Source organism: Cololabis saira, chromosome 5 (genome assembly GCF_033807715.1).
Source record: "Cololabis saira isolate AMF1-May2022 chromosome 5, fColSai1.1, whole genome shotgun sequence".
NCBI lineage: Eukaryota > Metazoa > Chordata > Actinopteri > Beloniformes > Belonidae > Cololabis > Cololabis saira.
Window position 1 is genome coordinate 39,914,343 of NC_084591.1, and position 18,248 is coordinate 39,932,590.

The 18,248-nt window shown below is 39.2% G+C and overlaps 2 protein-coding genes across 2 annotated transcripts; both read right to left on the reverse strand.

The window, feature by feature from the left end:
* Nucleotides 1-27: 27 nt before the first annotated feature.
* Nucleotides 28-11,942, reverse strand: sephs1 (selenophosphate synthetase 1). The gene is made up of 10 exons (XM_061722033.1): nt 11,823-11,942; nt 8,882-9,022; nt 8,677-8,773; nt 7,562-7,665; nt 7,267-7,374; nt 5,511-5,665; nt 5,321-5,411; nt 5,119-5,218; nt 4,244-4,456; nt 28-1,587 (listed from the first exon to the last, which is right to left on the reverse strand). Exons 2-10 carry the CDS (start codon nt 8,975-8,977, stop codon nt 1,373-1,375), a joined length of 1,179 nt encoding a protein of 392 aa, XP_061578017.1. The 5' UTR covers nt 8,978-9,022; nt 11,823-11,942; the 3' UTR covers nt 28-1,372.
* A 1,607-nt stretch (nt 11,943-13,549) lies between these two features.
* bend7 (BEN domain containing 7) lies at nt 13,550-18,037 on the reverse strand. Its single transcript, XM_061722793.1, is given in 10 exon segments — nt 13,550-13,605; nt 13,877-13,990; nt 14,097-14,214; nt 14,377-14,484; nt 14,942-15,300; nt 15,396-15,512; nt 16,505-16,858; nt 16,946-17,020; nt 17,682-17,788; nt 17,958-18,037. Coding segments are annotated over 10 exon segments (1,488 nt in total).
* Between the last annotated feature and the right edge of the window lie 211 nt (nt 18,038-18,248).

Consider the following 18,248-nt stretch of genomic DNA (forward strand, 5'->3'; position numbering starts at 1 on the left):
TGTATAAAAATCTAATGCAGACAAATGTAAAAACATCAAACCATAATCTTTATTTATGGCCTATGGTTTTGGCGTATGACACTTGTAAATAGATTTGCCTTGAGAACACAATACTGTTTGAAATGCATTGTTTAACGCCACTTGTATGAAGTTGCTCTTTATAATTGGATGTCATTTTCTATTCATAAATAAAACACTCGAACACCAAACGCACATGACTAGTTTGTACATTATAAACCAGGGAAATCCATCGTACGTTTCTTAATCATGAGCCCGACCCTAACACTTCCTTGTAAATTCAAATATATTTGAATACATTAAAAACGCAGAAAAGGAGTGTATTATAAGAGACGTTTATTGTAAGAGGCGGGATCGAGACCTTATCTTGTTTCTAACATTTACAGAGGTTTTTCAGATTTATCTATGAGGATTAAAAAAAAAAGGTCTAAACTTTGACGGTCAGTTCTATTACGTCTGGTAACATGATATAAACAAAGTAGATCAGATCCCAAACAAAAGCAACAACCTCCCCGACTACGGCAGAACACCCGTGGAAACTTCAGAAAGTTTGATCGTTTACAAGGAAAGTTGCATGGTGTCGCTGATTAACATGGCGTACTGGGACATGATTTCACTTCCTTTATGACTACGTTATGACCTTTCAAGAACGCACAATGGAGCAGAATCGCTTCATCAATTTGTTTAAGGTAATTCACAGGACTGTAGCTACAAAGTAGCGAGAACAAACCATCTTTCTTACTGAATATTTATTCGTTTATGTGGAGATTATACAAAAAGTTAAAGTAATTAAAAAAAAAAAAAAAAAAGCCATTCTGGTCATTCTATGTCTTCGGAGGCATCACTTACAGTAACGTACTAAAACTAGGCTTTTAAACTGTACAATGTGAATGGACAACAAACAAAAACACCCGAGCACAGTGTGCTTGTTTGATGAGAGCGATTTTAAAAGAGACAAAGAGGCAACGGACTCCAAACTTCCAGGGATTCAAAATGAACCAACGGTATGAAATTATTGTCTTCATCATCACTCTCTTGCCAGAAGCTGCCTGCCAATCAAGCACATTCACCGGAAAAAAACAGAACAGACACAAAAGGCAAATGGATTACACGTATGCTCTATTTCTTCCCAATTTCTTATCACGGGGTTTACTGCAGGGTGAGTTCACTGCCCCGAGGCCACTGTGTGGGGCTGCTTCCGCGCAGACGCACGCCAACCCAGTCTTTGTTGTGTACTTACTATTTTGTGTGAATATTTCAACACTCTAGGATGATGTTTTTGTAGTTTATGGATCTAAAATCTCTCAACAGAGCTTTTGGGTTCAGGTCTGTGATGTTGGCAAAACGGAAACAATTAAGAAGTTGCACCAGGTGTCGGGTTGACGTTCTGCGTGGCTGCCTGCGGTGCCACCTCGATGATTCGGGGCTTGTCAATGATTCGAGCAGTGCGGTTTCCTTTCTCTACGATGCCGATGATCCATGCTTGGTGGCCCTCTCCGTACTTTGGGGATTTGATCTCGGCACAGAAGCGGGCGGCTTGCTCCCGGGGTAAACAGATGAGCAGGCCTCCTGTGAATCAAAGGAGACAAAGGTTTCCTTTACTTGTGAGGCTGACGAGAAAATAAACTACAATTAGCACAAAATAGAGCAGCAAGAGTGGCACTTAATTGTTCATTTAGAACCAAAGTGGCAAGGATGCACTATAGTTTGACATGGTTAACTGTAGAGGCCAAGTTAACATGTAGTATCATAAGGTTTTCCAGAAATGCAATGATTGAGGGGAAGCCAGATTTCTTTAGAGATCAGTTACTAAATGCTGGTCTAAAGCATTATCACAATACTAGACAGGTAAGCTTAGGTTATTTGACACTTCCAAAACCAACTACTTAAAAGATCTGTTATTTATAGAGCCACCCAACAATGGAACACATTACCTGCAAATATGAAAAGTATCAAAAGCAAATATTTATTCAAAAGATCTATTAAACAAAAATGTATGAGTGAGACCACACAGTTAGAATAATCAATGTTTTTGTACATGATGCTTGACAAATGTTTCTCTATTTTTATATCTCTATTTTTATATTATTGCCATTTTTAATGTACTTAGATTTAGACTGACAAGTGTCAGTTTATTTTGTATGTTGTATTGTATGTTTATGTGATGTTTTATGTGGATCCCAGGAAGATTAGCAACCACGACAGTGGAAGCTAATGGGGATCCGAATAAAGAATAAAGAGATGACGACGAGCTGGCAACTTGGGAGCGATCAGAAATGTCCAATCTGCTCCCACCGATGAGCTTTGTTGTGTTGGTTTAGACATTTGACACGTTGAGACAGGCAAACATTTATTTCTATTTTTTTGGTTATCAGACTGACATCGTCAGCTTCTATGGTTTAACAATCAGCAGCTTTTTGGGCCAGAAAGAAAAATCAAGACAATCAAATAGTGCCCGGGTAATCAAGATCGGCATCCGGCAGGTTTGCAATCACAAAGACTCTGTAGTCGGTTAATTAAAAACTCAGAAGGGGACCTCACAATAACAAATAAGGACTCTGACTACATCACCCCATCGCGTTTTCTGGAGGGGGTTGGACGTGCTCAATTATAGACTCTGTCCTGATTGAGAAGGAAAAAGAGAAACACTGGTCCTCAAAAACCAACGCTGTGTTATTAACCAGGGAAAGAAGTTCCCTGACTAAGACAGCAGCTGAGCACCGGAGTCAAACACCTAATTACACCTACATAAACATGAAATATATAGCACCACAAAACAATGCTGTCAAAGACTGCTCATGAAAGGCCTTAAATCACCGATCTTAAAGGGAAAGTTCGTTTTTTTACAACCTGGACCTTATTTCTGGCATTTTTTATGGTCGTATACTCCCCCAGGCAAGTTTGGTGTCATTTGGAAGATATTAGGGGTTTTTTTGCGAGCCACTTCTCCATATAACGGTAGTGAACGGGGCACAGCGGGACACAGACGGTGCAGCGTCTAAATAACACATGATTGCCACGAAACTCTTCATTTCTTTTATGAATCACTAGATCTGCTTCCAGGACCTGTTGTCTACATCCGGGGCTGTGTGTGTATTAAATAAATCAGTTTGTAAACAAGACCTCTGAACTCATGACGTCATCTCTGTGCGCGCACTCTGTCCTCCGTTCAGTGAGCTCTTTAGCCGTATACTCTGGCTCAAAACGGTAAGGACGTCCATCATATTCAAAGTCGTCGTCCACAACCTCAGAATTTGACAAATATTCAGACATGTTTCAAATAACTAACAGTAAACTAACAGTAGGAACTCCAGCTGTACACGGAGCTGTGTCTGGGATGCGCGCACAGAGATGACGTCATGCAGGTCAGAGGTCTTGTTTACAAACGGATTTATTTGTTACACACACATCCCTGGATGTAGACAACAGGTCCTGGAAGCAGATCTAGTGATTCATAAAAGAAATGAACGAGTTTCGCGGCAATCATGTGTTATTTAGACACTGCATCGTCTGTGTCCCGCTGTGCCCTCATGCGCTACCATTATATGGAGAAGCGGCTCGCAAAAAAACCCCTAATATCTTCTGAAGGACTCCAAATGACACCAAACTTGCCTGGGTGAGTATACGACCATAAAAAATGCCAGAAATAAGGTCCAGGTTGTAAAAAAACTAACTTTCCCTTTAACGCTGGTGCAGATAATACTTGGCTATCAAATGAGTTTTTTTTCAGGTCTCATTGATGATGAGATTGAAAACTTGTCAGCAAAGCTGAGCTTGAAGCCTTTGTTTTTGTTATCAGGGTTTCCAATCAAATTAAATACATGGGATTCATCTATCTTTCCTCTGCCGTGCCCGTTCATGTCTACATTAGTAGGCCTTCTCACGTTTGCAGAAAAGTTGCATCCTATTTTGTTCACGGTATACTGATATTCTGACCTAAGTAAAGTCTTCTTTCTATTAAAATAAAAAGATCTCCTTAAATCTAAAGAAAATCATTATTCTTCTTTCTTTTTTTTCCTCGATATTTTGCCCTGCTTTTTATAAACCGGCTTCTGTAAATATCTGAACCGAACCGCTTTTACTTTACTGACTAATGAATCGATTTCTTCAGTTTTACACATACGTTGAGGCTTAAACTACTAAGAGGCTATATACAGTGATGCCGTCTGAATTAAAAATATACGATGCTGATAGTAAACGACGGCAGATCTGTGCACGTTCATACCTGATGTCTCAGGGCAGGTGCCGTGCATGAGTCCAAACATGTTCCCACAGGCCTTGGAGACGGCTGCCATCTTGGCGAGAACTGGAAGGTTGTGGATGACAAAGGACACCTCACTTCGCTGTTGTCGTGCCAACGTCTGAGCGTGTCCGAGGATGCCAAATCCCGTGATGTCGGTAGCTGCATGGGCGTTGAAGGTGTGCATGAGACCAGCAGCTATGAGGAGAGAGAGGGAGAGAAGGAGCTCAGATGTGCGTTGGGATAACTGAATGGACTTTAAGGGATCAAGTCTCCGGTTATTCAGTGGTATAAGATAAGATAAGATAAGATATCCTTTATTTTCTCCCTCAGTGGGGAAACTTATTTTGTTGTCAGCAGTACACTTAGCACACACATGTAGGGGAGGGGTAAAAAGACTGAAAAGTCAGAAATAAAAATATATAAAAAATACAAAAAGATACGTATAAAAATATGTATAACCACAGGATATGAACAGTATATACAGTTAAGAAACAGTGCAGAAAAGCAGGTGGAGTGTATCTGAAAATTGCCAACTTTTATTTATTTTGCTCTGATATTTATTTTTTATATATATATATATATATTTTTTTTTTTTTTTGCTCTGATATTCAATGCTAAAAGTGTTAATTTGCAAATATTTTAATGACGACAAAATCCTCTATATAACTACTTAGCCACAGAGGGTGCAATATAGCCAGCTGCCTGCAGAGGCTGCTGTGGTTTCAAATTTCATCACTTTTTAACATCTGATGAAGTTCTGGTCAAACGTATTCAGACACAAACCACAAAAACAACTACAATTCTGAATAAAAGGGCAATGCAAAAACCAGTTCAGGGGACACGAATAATGGTTTTACCCGTCCTGTTGAGCCGGGCCATGTTCATCATAGCTTCATGGTAGGCCAATTCTACATCTTCCTGGGTTACCACCAGCTTGATCTTGTTCCACTTCTCGGGCTGAAAACGAAAAGCAAATACAGCCAGAGCCATTAGTGCATTTCCTAAGAGATGTAGTTCCTCCAATTAATAATGAATAATGAATGAATGAGCAGGACTTACAATATCCAGCCACTGGTGCACTGCGACAGCCACTTGTGTTCCTAGAGGTTTGGTCAACACCAACACGTCTCCTGGTACTGCATTGTCTGGCCTGAAGGGTGTCAGACGATACATCATCAGGATTTCTTTTCTTACTAAGCCATACGAGGAAGAATAAAGGTGACAAGATGCATCTGAAAGTCATTCCTACATGATGAACTCATTGGGCTGACAGACTGTCGTGGCAACTCCTCCCATCACTACCCAGGGGTTGAGCACCGTTTGTCCTCCTGTAACAGATGTGCCAGCCTCTTCTGACGCATCCTTAAAGCCCTGGATGATTAGTGGGATGACTTTGTCTCTCTCCTGTAAATAAACAGAAACGTTGGAGCCTAAATGAACGGCATAATGCAACGATGACGATAACAACTGCGACTGACAAGAGACATGTATGGATGTACTGGCACCAACTTAAACAAAACGGATGATGACGATCCACTGACGAAGAAGTATGCAAGACCAACAGTGCTTCTGGAACTTAATTGAGCCTAATTTACAAAAACCTGATCAATGCAGTTGTAAATTGGAACATGCACCACGTCGGCTTTATTCAATCAAAACCTGCACAGAAATCAAACTTGAACTAATTTAAGGTTATTGCAACATGTGTGCAGACCTTGACTGTGGATAGATGAGATGTCGCCCCTGATTAAAAAAATACTACATTAGGTGAACGATCAGCTTCCTGTCCACTTGCAGAGAGCACACACCCTCTCTGTCGCTCTGAGCTTCATTTCCTAAGGTTTATATTTATAGATTTATAGAGCCAGTGTTTCATGAATTTCACACTTCACTAATTGTTTTGATTCCCCGTCTCCTAAATGTCTTACAATTATTTTATTTTAGTATTTTTTGTCTTGCAATCATACTTTTAATCTTATATTTCAAAGTATATCGTTTTCGTACATCTTTAGCCAACTTTGCAAATGTTCTGAGGGGATTTTGTTCCTTTCTTCCTCAGTTTGGCCTTTTAATGTTTTACACTTGCTTGAATTATTATCCCTGACATTCAGTGACAGTTTATGGGGCACTTTAGATTACAAGACGTAGAAGGGAATCCCAGACATCTCTATGAGCTCCTCATTAACAGCTCCTCAGCTGTGAGGTCCCATTCAAGACTTGATGAACTGGACTGATGAAAGACTGATGGAGCTGGCTGAGCTTTGCCAAGCCGCATAGCCCGACATTTCAAGCCAGCTCCATCAGTGCCATCTGGCCTGTGTGTGGGTGTGCGTGCGAACACCACGCTCTAAAAGCATACGTTTTGTGTTGCTCTTTAATTTTGAAACAGTCACCAATACTACCTGATATTCTCCAAAGGTGCATATTTATGCAAGTATATTTTACCCAACTTTCTTTTTTGTTATATATGATTATATACAGGGGTGTGCACAACCCGGGACTCCAGGGCTAGTCTACTGTGTTTTAGATGTTTCCCTGCCTTCAACACACCTGATTCTAATCACTGGTCGTCATCAACATGTCATCAAGATCTACACAACTCTGTTGGTGACACAGCCTTGTCTATCAGGGTTGTGTTGAGGCAGGAAAACATCTAAAACGTGCAATAGACTATCCCTGGAGTCCCGTGCACCCCTGATTATATAATCCTAAATGAAGATAAATATTAATAGAATTCACATGTAGGGTGAGATGCATATCTCTTAAGTGTTTGGTATCAGGCTTAAGGAAGCAGGCAGGAAAAGTGGCTCATGGGACATGTTTTAGGGAAAAACTGATATTAAGTGAACCTCCTGCAGGGGGTTAACTACAGATCAACTGCCCCAATAATAATAATAATAATAATTACAATAATAATAATACGTGTTTATGTAAATCTAACCTTGTTAAAGTTTATACACAAATTTTAATTCTCAGAAACTTTATGATAAGGACATGCGTCTTACTTTCTCAGACATTTTGTTGCTGACTCCCAGAAGCATCAACATGTTGTCACACTCCGTCACTCCCATGGCATACAGGTCACTTAGAACATTGGCACAAGCAATTCTCCCCTACAAAACAAAAATACTCATTAGCAACAGAACATTTTTTTTCTTGGCAAAAAGCATAGATTGAAAGTAAGGCAACATCTCAATTAATTCATTTCAAAGAAACATTTTTTTAAAGTCTCCCATCTACAAGTAAGAGGATCACAATGGAGCACAGAAAAAAAAGTTAAATAAATGAGAATGTCCGTACCATCATGTAGGGGTCGTCCACAATGGGATATATGTAGTCTGTTGTCTGGACCAGAGAAAGCCCACCATGTCTGAGAGGAATCACACACGTGTCCATGCCTATGCCTTCAAGAAATAAAACAGCACTTGAAGAGACTCTTTACAGGTTAATGTCTGCTTGGAGGGAGATGGAGGTTCTCCTGCAGCAATTTAACGGACAAGAAAATCAACTAATTGGTTTAATACATTTCTTTCACACTTTGGACCTTTTCACTTCAAAACTCAGTTTAAAGAAATGATCTCATGTGCATCAAAATCCTGTTAAAGACACTTCACAAAACCAGAGTCAACTTAATCAGGATTTTGAGGTTCGTGCATAAAAACAAACCGGTTTAAACCAGGATCAAGAATTTGTGTCATAGCTTGATGATGACTCATAATTACACCTTTTTTGACAAGCCGGACATTGTTTCTGAATGAGCAGGTATGTCAAACCTTTGACCTGAACTGCTTCATTAATAATAAATCTTCAACAATTATGCCAAAGGAAATAGGTTGTGGTCAGAAGAGCAACTCCTCTTAGACTGAAAGACACTGAAGGTTTGTGTTATCACAATACTGTAGTCATAATACCATATTTTCTGGACTATAAGCCGCACCTGCATACAAGCCGCATCCGCTCTATTTAAAAAAAAAAAGATATGCAAGCCGCAGATATTTATGTTGTTAGATTAGATATTTACTACATGAACAGAAGGATTTTGAACTGTAAATGATGTACATGTTTGTACCTAAATAGATCCTTTCCTAACAGTGTCTTTTAACACGGCAGCAACTTTGCTGATTAAAACTGGACTGAACCCAGAGAAAATAACCGGTATTTATTTATCTATTCATCTGTTTGAAATCTGCTTCTACTTCTATCTGCTAAAGAAGAAGTAGCGTATTCTTCTTTGCATTTATTTTGTCTTAGTTTTGATTCTAATTCTGGTTAGAGCGCCCCGAGCGGTGGAAGAAAAATCCACAGAATAGCTGCACCTTTGTATAAGCTGCATGGCTCAAAACCTATGAAAAAAGTAGCGGCTTATAGTCCAGAAAATACGGTAATTGACATACAGTAATAGGTGACATAATTACCTAACCGAGGCATAACTGCCCCCAGGAACTGTTCATCCTCTTGATAGTGGTTTTCCTGTAAAGTTTCTAGCAGCTTCTGTAAAACGTCTTGGGGGACCTAGGATGAGAAAACACCTTAGTAATTTTCATACCTAGCTTTTATATTGATGAGGAGAACTCGTGTGTGCAATAATACATCCAGGGCAGATGCATATGGACACCTAACCTTGCAGCCTGTGCCCTTGAGCTCAGCAAAGCGTGTGAGTCTGAAGTTCTTGTCCAGCTCATAGCTTTCAGGGTTAAAAGATTCCCTCACAGACATGACTGAAGAAACTCTGGGTCGTCACCACTGAAACCACATCAAGCACTAGGGGGAAAAAGACAAAACAGAACTATAACAACTGGGGTTTGAAGCACTAACTGTACCACAAGGAAGAGCAAGGCACAGACTGATTCACTACACACACATCATTTCAATTAAAATCAGTACAACATCCATCAGATCTGCATGATTAGTTTAGTTTAGTTTATTGTTTTGCAGTTTTTCTTTTAAATATACAGGAAATATCAAATATAAATACTATAGGTGCAGGAAGAGGCAAAAAACCCAATGGGCTTATTTGAAGCCTCCACCGAAGATATTAAAATTTCATGTCAAGATTAACATACACAAAACAGGAAGTAAAACTACACAAAAGTGATGGCAAACTAATAATGCAATATATAAATAATAAAGAATAAATACAAAAAAATAAGTGTGTGTGAGTGTGCATGGGATATTGTTTTTACAACTTATATTATATTGACTCCTGAGCAAATAAGATGGTACATGTCACTATGAGTGAAACACAAAAAAAAAAAAAAAAAAAGAACATGGATACATGTATAACAATACATTGGGAAAACAGAAGTCAATTGGTCCTTCAAACGTCTTTTGTAATATTTCAGAGGACGAGCTCTTTGCCAAGTGGTAAAAATCATTCCACAGTTTAGTCCCTAAATCTCACCGAAAATTGACCTCTGCAAGTGAGAAATTTAGGAGGATGAAGATCTGAGGATTGTCGAGTTGAATAAGAATGAATCTCTGAATTTAATTTAAAGTAAGTCTTGAACTGTCCAGGAATATTACCATCACTTGAATTTAGCTTATAAATAAAAACGCATATCTGAAAAATATTGATATCATAAATAGTAAGAATCTGGAGTTTGTGAAGTAAAGGAGTAGATGAAGCGAGTGACTCTGAAGCGTGATCTTATGAAACAGCCCTGAAATGAAATTTTATCGGGCTACAATCAGCAATCAATGTTTTCACATTCAGTTATATTGTTTACATAATTAACTGTTTCGCCTTTAAGGGTTCCCTTTTTTGACTAAACATCTCAACAAATGAGGGATGGACAAAAACCCCTCTGAGATCTGAAAAGACAATGCTTATTTTGGTGAGTTGGGACATTTTCTGAATTATAAATTAAATGTCTATGGCAATAATTGGTCAAAAAAACACAAAAATAAACTATATGAGCTCCATTTTCAACCACTGGTGTTACGGCTTTGTGACGCTCACTCGCAGCATGATAAATGCAGCATGATGTGAAGACTAGATGGTTTTGCTCTGATCACAGTCTGTGATGTCACAGTAACTGGATTTATTAACTGCTAACTGAATGAGAAATTTCCAGACCCCAGTGACCCCAAACGTGCAACGTGTATTATCTCTTTTCTTTTTTGTTGTTGTGTTTTGGAATTGTTGTTGTTTATGCCCTCTTTAAATGTAAGTACCTTTCATTCACCTGAATGGAAAGAACAAACAGAAATACACTCATCTAATATACTGATCTGATCTAATCGGTTTCGATTATGTTTTTAAATCATTTCTATGCATTTCTTGTGGTGCCAAATGATTTATCTGACACGACCCTCTTCGACTTTGACATCCCAATTTTAGTGTGAAAGCAACACAACACTGGACCATTGTAGGGCAGTGCAGAGATATACATTTAAACCTGTAATTCAATATATATACACAAACTTCATTAGAAGATATTCAAGGTTAATGATGCGTACCACATTGTTGTCTTTTATTGCCAAATTAATGGCATTGCTTATATGTGACTGAATGTATTTATACTGATTACTAATGTGAAGAAAGCTGCCCGGAGTCTCACCAGTAATTGTCTACATAAGGAAAAAAAACAAACTATGCTAGATAAAAAGTTAAAAGTCCATTTGTCTTAACGTTAAATTCATCCGAGACTATTTTTAATTCATTACTGCTGAGATCAAAATAAATTTTACCTTGGTTTAAAAAAAAAAAAAAAAAATACATTTGACACAAATTGTACAACACTTATACAAAATGTACTACACAATAAAATCCCTACGCTGCTGTGTTAATGTTACATTTATTTTTATTTATCTTAAATAACTGCACCACCCAACAACGAGGCTAAATGAATTGCTTGTCATTTAAATTTCGGGGCTTCTGCTGCACAGAAGTTGCGTTCAAGCCTAAACGATCCTACGTCCTTGAACGCACCACAGCAACAACACGAGTGGTGGCCGCAGCGCGACTCCCATGCCGCGCTCTGTTACTACAAGCTGCATGTACGCCCATCTCTCAAACCACACACGCTGACAGGAGCAGCCTCGACCTGTGTCTGTTTACTTTCATGCAAAAAGCAGCTCTTGAATTGAAGCTAAGTGTGGCTAACAAACGCTCCACCGTGCACGCACTGGCGAGCACAGGCAGCCCTGTGCAACAAAAGGCGCGCTGGTGTGCAAAACTGCAACACGTTTAGAAATGGAAACACTGCACATTCTTGCTTTTCACTGGTTTCACTGTAGTGAGTAATAGTGCTGGCTAACCGTGCACATGTAAGTTGTGTTTTTCTTTTTTTTTTTTTTTGAAAAAAGTTGCCACAGAGCGCCGAACAAAAATGTCGGCGGCGGAAAAAATTAACCCTTTCCTGTCCCTCGCCATGCGATGTGTGCAACATCAGAGTAAGTATCAACAGAAAAAACGCCACGCATCCAGCTTGTGCAAAGTTTGTGATGATATGATGCAACAGAAGTGTTTACAACTGTTCTAGATGTAATTTAAGGGCCAAATCGGAGTTATATTCGTGCAACATTTCCCCTTTAATTGCTCCGACCAGTTTCTCCTTACCAGCTTCACGTTAGCGGCGGATCCCGACACAAGAGCGGGGACCGCACCACCACGGGTTAGGGCGAGATCCGGGCGCCCGCCGAGAACGCCTGACCAAAACTCACCGCTCATCGTCCCTAACCTTTGGACTAAGTCAAATTATACACTAATTATCAGATACAATTAAAAACGGGCCACGTGGAAGTATCAACAACACCTTTCTGCGTATCAGTCATTTCAAAAATGTATCGTATTTAAAGGAGGAAATCAGCTGGATAGCCAGTGGTCCTTCGCTTGCACTCTGGCGGCTTTGACATCCCCTTTAATGAGCTAAAAGTTGTGGCAACAAAATTTCTACAATGGAGTGTACCTTTAATTGATGTTTTCTTTCCTCCAACAGCAAAACATTCAAATAAAAGTCAAAATACATCATAAACATCCAAGTTTCAGCTTATCTCTTACAATCTTTCAGTTAAGATTGAAATAAACATTTTCTGACACTGTTTAATTAGAAAGTTTGTTGTTATTTATCCCTCATGGGTGTTTTTGGCAGAAATCCAACAATATATAAGTTAGGATAAGCTCATACAATGGAGTGAGTGCCATGATTTTTTTTTAATAATTATTCCGTCCAACAAGCAAAAAAATAATAAAAGAAAATTATGCAAACACCTTTGAGAAAACTGTATTTAAAAGTGAATACAGCTATCATATCTACATGCACAGCACCAACTTTGAAAATAAAATGTACAAATAAAATGCATCACTGTTTTCTGTAACGTTTGGAAATGGAGTGGATTTTGCCTTGTACATTACACCCACTAAATTACTGCTCACTTAAAGGGGACAATAAACATCTTCTTAAAGCATGGTTTATAATGTTATCATACGTTGTCTCATTTGAAATGTGTGGTTCTAATAATGACACAAAATAAAACAAAAACAGACACATTTTGAGGGAATACTGCCTACAATGTAAACTGAGTCACTTCTCACACTTAAAAGTTTGGAGTTTACTGTAAAAAAAAATATCTCAGATCCCCGTGTTTAATTTCTGTCCAATGAAGAGACATAATGACCATGAGTATTCTTTATACATTGTGTGAGATCATAACAGAAATAAAGAAATTATATAATTAGACTTCTTATTCATTTGGTATTGTCATTTTCTTTACATCCAGTGCACACATCATTTCACATTTGCAAAGACAACAGGTTTTAAAATGCATGAAAGCAGAGAACTCATGAAATAAATATATATGCTGCAAAACCTTGGTCGCAGTTGTTGACTCAATCCTTCATGTTCAGCTTTGTGTGTTCCACATGTGTAAGGTTGTTATGATCACAACCTGTAAAGAAAAGGAATTTTGTTGTTAATATGTAATTTATTCAAATCAAGAACTGCAATTAGTTTGTATGAGCATGCACTGCCGGTTGAAGACGATGGCAAATAAAGCATGGTGTGAAGATAATTAGCTGACATTTTAGGAAGCTACGTGAAAATGTCATGTGTCACTGCAACAGCATGACAAAAGACCCGTGAGCCAATGAGCAACCTGGCGATACCTGTTTGTGTGTGTTGTGACAATGAAATGAAGATAGGCAAAGCAATTGCATGCTCAGCAGGGTGGTGACAGAAAAGTGTTGCAAGATGATGTCCTTTGATGCAGGTATAAAACTGTAAAAGCAGACAATTGACCTGGATAGCGCAGGAGTTTGGGTAATAGCCATGCATATTACACTGATTTTCAGATGAGGTTAATACTTGTGGACGGTCCATTTGAGTTTTCTGCTTCTGCAGCATCTGAGGAGCCAAAAGAAGACCAATGTTTACTAGTAGGCCTTTTCTTGGCCTACCAAAGGACTACTAGTTAATCAAATTCCCAATTAAAAAAAAACACCTTCACAGTACCGATAATAACACTTTTGCAAATATCTAAAATGGAATAAATCTTTATGCAATAAGAGTATGATAATTTGAAAAATAAAATCAAAAACAATGTTGGATAAAGCACAAAGTAAAATGTACTATGATTATTCTCACTAACAGATATGTAAGGAACCTGGCAGCAAACCTCTTTTTAGCCTCCTCCTGGCAAGTTTAATCTGATCTTGAAGGATCTGCACCCAATCTCGTGGCCCAGGCAACTTCTCGATTCCATGTTTAGTGCAGTATTTCTCTGTAAACACTGGACACAAATGAAAAATGATATACAAGTTTAATTAGAAATTCTATCCTAGCATTGTTGAAAGATCACATGTATTTCATTGCTTTTGAAATGTTCTCTCCCTTACCTTTAATGGCACCTACAATATTCTGGTCCAAGCCTTTACGGTTATCGTTAAGCCCTCGCTTCCTTTTACCATTTGGCAGGGAAGTAGCCAAGGTTGCATCATCAAAGAAGGCGCACACCTAAACACACAGCGCACTTCTTGACCAGCCACCAGGTTTACATTATACCTCTCTATAAATGAACAACTATTTTACAAGCATATTTATTTTACTGAAAGAGAATGACCATACATTTCTCTGTAAAATTAATGTAAATATCCCTTAAAAACTAGGTCTGCACACCAGTTTGCGGAACAGCAGGCTGCCAGAGCGGGTATAGTTGACCAGGATGGAGTCTAGCTGGGCCTTGGAGATATACACATCATAATCCTCTGCAAGACGCACCTCCGACTGTGAGGAAGTCAAACAACACACAAGGTTATTTATACATCATTTAAGGAGAATTATCAGTTGGAACATGAGAAAAATGTTTGTTTTTGGAGACGAAGAACAAGAGAAGTCATTGTCATTAAAACCAACCATAACCAAAACCCCCATATACGTAAATTGTAAAATAAAACGTGGCTAGTTTTTCATGAATGAATATTCTGTCAAACAAAACAAAGGTTTCTCTTAGAAACAAGCCTGTCACATGACATTCTAGGCCTTAAATGCAGCAACACAATGCTTGTCTCTTCATCATACTGGAAGAGAGACACTTTCTTTATGTTAATGACAAAAACTTTCCCAGTTACTGCTTTGTAACAGTCCAAAAGTGTACTGAGGCAGCTTTCAATTTGAAAATTGTTAATCAAACTCTGAACTCGTGCTGCTACAAATGGTATGTGAAGATTAGTGGGTGTATTACCTCTAACGCCTGGGTTTCCCTCATTTGGTTCAGCAGAGGATTGTGGATGTTGCTGACTATTACTGGATTTTTCTGAGGCAGTAGCATAGAAGCATCAGGAGAGATGGGATGTACGTCAGGAGTTGATGAGTCTTTTTTCTCACATTCTTCTCCATTTTTAGATTCTGCAGGTGCCACACCTGCAGCTTTAAGTGCTGAGACCCCCAATGGGAAAAAAGCATTTTTTTTAGTGCTGGATGCACTAAGTGGAGCCATCCTATGGATAGGCCTTCTCTTTCGGTGCATACAACGAGAAGTGGCGCCAAGTCCAAGGCGAGGTTGGCATGCTGATGCTGCTTGGTCCTGTCTGTCAACTGATCCTAGAAAAATAAATAATTATGCATAGTTTCTATCTCTCTCTCTCTCTCTCTTTCTCTCTTTGTCTCACAGTTTGCATTTGGTTGCATTTTCTGACCTTTTTGAGTTTGCATCAACCTCCTCATGGCTCGCAGTTCCTGCAGTATAGCCTGCAATGTGCCTTTACAGTTACACATACAGCAAGCGGCTTCTGGCACTGCAGGAGCGAGAACACCTGGAAGAAAAACAGTCATCTTTCACTCTAACATGCAAACTCACATGAAATGTTGTGCTTTCTTGACAAATATCTGACAACACGTGTCTGAGATGAACGTGCCAGCTTTTCAAGTGTCTGTTGTATGACTTTAGTCTTGTTTGCCCATTTACAATGGTTGTATTTGGTCAAACATCAGCTCCAAAAAAGTTGAAAAATTGTGTGAAATCTGAATAAAAACTGAATGCAACGATTTGTAAATAAAAAAAAAAAAATCAAATGTTTAAATTAAGGAAATGTACAACTGTATACGTGGATGGCACGGCCAACCGTGTTCTTCCTGAGCCTCTGCATTGATTTCTATAATCATGCCCGTTTTACATCCAGTGCTGCCTGAGGGCCCAAAGATCATCCAGCACTAATTTGAGGCCTTTACTCTGGCATGCAGATATTACTCAAGATTACCTCAATCTTTTAATCACATTGAGTAGTGTAGATGATGAGATAGTCATCATCTTCACAATTTACTCTGAGGAAGATTATTCTAAAATTGTTTCTCAATTTGTAGATACATTTTTTTTTTTTTTTTTGCAAATTGCTGAATCTCTGTCCATTATTATTTCTGGTTATTTTTATACCAATCACTCATTGACTAATGACCAATCAATCATTTCCTTGACTGGTTGCATGTTAATTATTTCCAAGATATTTTCTCCAGGTGTTTCTTTTTAGTAACGCTTACTTTTCCAGCCTTTTGTTGCAAATGTTACAATTTTTATTTTAGACTTCTTGCTGTCAGATTCAAAATGAGATCGTGATTTTCTTTAAAGGGTCAAATGTCTCACTTTGAACATTTTGATCTTGTCTCTTATTATCCTATAGTGGTTAGGGTTAGTGAAATATGAGCTAACAAGATCTGCAAATCACTGCATTCTAGACATTTTTTTTTCTCCATTTTATGCAGCATCAAGTGTGGGTGTTTTCTTGCCTTCTAACACATTTTGGAACCATACCATTTGTTTCATTGGCTTTGTTTGAGTCCTTTGTGTTGCTGAGACTCTTGAGGGCTTTGGAGCGGGTGCTGTACTGGCCACAGCCCAGACCGTTGGGCATGGACGCAGATGTGGATGAAGGTGAATGCTCTGAGTCCCTCACAGAGATCCAGTGGTTGCTCTGGTGGTCCTCTGACACAAGAGAGATAATTGGTGGCTGATGTATCCAGTTCAGATGCCTGTCTTGGGGCTCTGTTATTGAGCTGTCCTGATCCGTCCCAAGACGATGATACACCCGGCCAGACTTATCGCTCAAAAGCTGCATCATTCCCGTGATTTGCCTCTTGATCTCCATACCCTCGTTGCCCAGCCAAACTGCGTAGGGAAACAGTGGGTGTGGGTGTAATTTGAAAAGACTTGTCATTTAATATTGCAGAAATCAATCTACAATTTGTCACATACCCTCAGGTACAGCAGCATCCTTTACGCCATTGGCCTCTTTGCAACTGGAATTCAGCTCATATGAAGTGTCACATTCTGAAAGGAAATGAAAATGTAACAATTTTCTTATGAACTGCACAATAGTGCTCTGCAGCTGTAAGGAAATTCAATAAAATGTGTCATTTGTTATGGTCCCCATATCAGCCAGAACAGATTACCCCTCCCTCTCCTATCCCATGCAGAAACCACCACCTGTAGGTAGTATGAAGTAGTTGAGAGAGGGCGTCTGGGGTGCACAGTTTCAGTACAAGGAGATTGCGACATGTTAAGGATGCGCAACAGATTTTCACAATTTATTGTCACATTAAATTAATAGCCAGCATAAACCTTTAATCCGAGCGACACGTTAAGACGTAGGGCTTTCTTTTTTTTTCTCTCTCTCTTTCTCTCATTCTATACTTGGACCCTGAGTCTCACAGCTCTTGGTAAAAATCGAAACCAGGGCTGGGCATTGTCGTGGCCGTCTCTTTTGTGTACGGAGTCGTCTGCGCTGGCACACCGCGCCAGACAAACACCCAGACACAGGCGCGCGTTAAGGCTGGTTTATGGTTCCGCGTTACACCGACGCAGAGCCAACGGCGTACGGTACGCGGCGACGCGCACATTACGCAGTACCCTACGGCGTAGGCTCTGCGTCAATTTAACGCGGAACCATAATTTATGCTTTACAAGGTCTTCAATTCATTCAGCCTCCTACCTTCATCCGTGACCAATTTAAAGCTCTGCGACTTCCTTCTCCTCTTCCTTTCCCCAAACTCCATCTTCAGGGGGAATATTCAATAAGTCGTGCGGCTGAAATGTGCTCTTCAGAAAGATCAATGACCAGAATACTCTCAGTGGAATTACTGTCCGTCCGCCTTATTATTAATCACCTACATTTCTCCTCCGGCTACACCTTGGATCTGGTATCGGGGGGTTCTTCTCATTTTCTTGCGCTAAAATTGCCCAAGGAAATGCAATTGTGGAATCTAGCCCCTTTCCCAGTGTGACGCTGGTCCTTCCCTTTCGCCATGTAAATACATTAATGACTTTAATATTAAGAAATCGTCACATATCCCTTTGCGCCACCTGATGGCATGTTTCATTTAAAAAGGTCGAGTGAGAAATTTACCAGCTGTGCCCAGACGATAAACTAATATTTGAACAAAAGCAATTGAATCAAGTCCCCCACAGATAAAACTAAAATAAACTTTAAAAAAAATGTTATTATAGCTTATTATATTATAATACACTATAAGGAGACATAGTGACTCAGTTGTTCAAT